This window comes from Natator depressus, chromosome 13 (assembly GCF_965152275.1).
Source record: "Natator depressus isolate rNatDep1 chromosome 13, rNatDep2.hap1, whole genome shotgun sequence".
Taxonomy (NCBI): domain Eukaryota; kingdom Metazoa; phylum Chordata; order Testudines; family Cheloniidae; genus Natator; species Natator depressus.
Window position 1 is genome coordinate 40559444 of NC_134246.1, and position 2301 is coordinate 40561744.

Consider the following 2301-nt stretch of genomic DNA (forward strand, 5'->3'; position numbering starts at 1 on the left):
AAGAAGAGGACTTCAGTGGGCCCAGGCAGGGGCAGAAAAGCTGTTTGGACAGTTGCTGAGGACGTTAAGTTGCCCCATTTGTTAGCCCAGAAAGGGGAGTGAACTGCTGAATGACTTGGCTGGAGCCTGGAGACCAGAGAAAACACAGCCAGGAATGGACACGGCAGCCAACGAAGTAGCCAGGCGAAATCCGCTGCCACGCCAGACCCCGGAAACTAGCGTTGAGGCCTCGGGCATAGAAGCATCGACCGCTCCCTGGGGCTCCTGGGGAAATGCTGCCTTCATGGCCAAGGTCAAAGCGCCTCCGGTAGACCTGGGAGCCGAAACCACGTTTCCTCGGTCCCCTCCCACCGCCCTAACTAGGGAGCCTCCCCCTCAGCAGGGCTATAAACTCCTTTCCCCGTCTGCCCACGGGGCTCTGTCCCACACCGCCCGGCGCGCCCCCAGCGCCCCGCAGCCCCCTCCCGGGTCACACCCAGAGTTATTGTACAGGCTGCGCTGCCCCCTGTGTCACTGTGTCTCCACGGCGCAGAGGTAGCGGGCGGTGTCCCCCAGCCGGCAGCCGCGGATGTGCAGGGAGCTCCGCTTCTGCCCCGGATCGTGATCCGCAGTGAAATTCGGTTCTTGTGTCTCGCTCCCCTTGCCGTGCAGCATCAGCAGGAAAAGGGGCCGCTCCCCAGGAGCCTGCAGGAACCAGTGTAAACTTTGGATAGCGCTGGAGTAAGTGCAGGTCACGGTGCCATTCTGCCCCTCGGAGACATCCAGCCATTCCGGGCTCTGCTCCACAGAGAGCTGCCAGCTGGCCACTGGGAATAACGGAGACAAGGGGGAACCAAGTCAGAAGCTGCCACGAGCCACTTGCCCCCGGGAACCGCGGAGTGGGGTGGGAGGAGAGACAGGCTGCGGGGGGACAGACCGACCGATCTCTCCATTTCACTCCCTTCTTCCCCACCACACAGTCAATGAAATACAGACCCAGCTCCCTGCTAATAACCAGGGGTTCTGTCTCCCCAGCCCTTACCCCACAGGTGCATTAGCTGGATCACCCATGACAGCTCCCGCGGCCTCCCCATCCCTGCGCTGCCTGACAGCCCAGGGCGCGGGGACGCTGCTGGGTTCTCCCTGGGGCTGGCACGTGTGTTGTAGTCTCCTGTGCTGGAGGGATCGGACAAGTCCTTCTCCCCCCTCGTGTGCCCAGCCAATCAGCGACCAGCCCCTTCTCTCCCATCACAGCCGTGCGTCCCTGCGGAGAACTCCTTCCCTCAGGGACCTTCACCTTGTGAGGGCTGCCCCCTTGTGGCCAAGTGCATAAGCGGGTGCTGAAATATTTAGTTCTTTTCAAAGGGGAGTCAGGTGCCCAACTCCCATTGACCTCTACCAGAACTGGATGTCCAAATCCCTTAGGCAGCCTCCATGAAAAAATGACTCCTCTCAATTATCAAATTAAAGACGTAGAGAGAGATTTCTCCAAAGTACAGAGGGGATTCAGGAGCACAAGTCCCATTAATAATACTGTCCAATTGATTCTTATTCATATAGTTTAAGTCCACAAGAGTACTTTAGTCTGGCCTCCTGTGTAGCTATAGCACAGGCCGTTAAATTTCATCCAGTTACCCATGTTTTTGCCCAAAACTTGTGTTTGCCTAAAGTATCTTCAAAGGATCACAGAATCATAGAGGGGCTGGACTGGACCTCAAGAATTCATCTAGTTCTCCCCCTGTGCTGAGGCAGGACTGAGTAAACCTACACCATCCCTGACAGGTGTTCCTTCAACTTGTCCTTATAGACCTCCAATGATGGGGATTCCACAATCTCCCTGGAAAGCCTATTCCAGAGCTTAACTACCCTTTATAGTTGGAACGGTTTTCCTAATATGCAACCTAAATCTCGCAGCCTGCAGATTTAGGCTATCACTTTTTCCCGGCTTCCATGGACATGGACAACAACGATCACCATCCTCTTTATAACAGCCCCTAACATGTTTGAAGATTGTTAAATCCATCCTCATCCTCCTCAATCTTCTTTTCTTCAGATTAACCAGACCCATTTTTTAAAAAGAATTCCTCATTAATCAGGTTTTCTAAACCTTTTATCATTTTTGCTGCTTTCCTCTGGACTCACTCCAGTTTGTCTACATCTTTCTAAAAATGAAGCACCCAGAACTGGACACAGGACTCCAGCTGAGGCCTCACCAGTGACAATTAAAATAGGACAATAACCTCCTGTGTCTTGCATATGACACTGCTGCTAATACATCATAGGACTGGAAGGGACCTCGAGAGGTCACCTAGTCCAGTCCCC

The 2301-nt window shown here is 54.1% G+C and overlaps 1 gene segment (V, D, J or C); it reads right to left on the reverse strand.

Annotated features, from left to right (window-relative positions):
* Positions 1 to 510: 510 nt before the first annotated feature.
* On the reverse strand, positions 511 to 1073 carry LOC141997177 (T cell receptor alpha variable 27-like). The segment is given in 2 exon segments: positions 511 to 806; positions 1022 to 1073. Coding segments are annotated over 2 exon segments (348 nt in total).
* Between the last annotated feature and the right edge of the window lie 1228 nt (positions 1074 to 2301).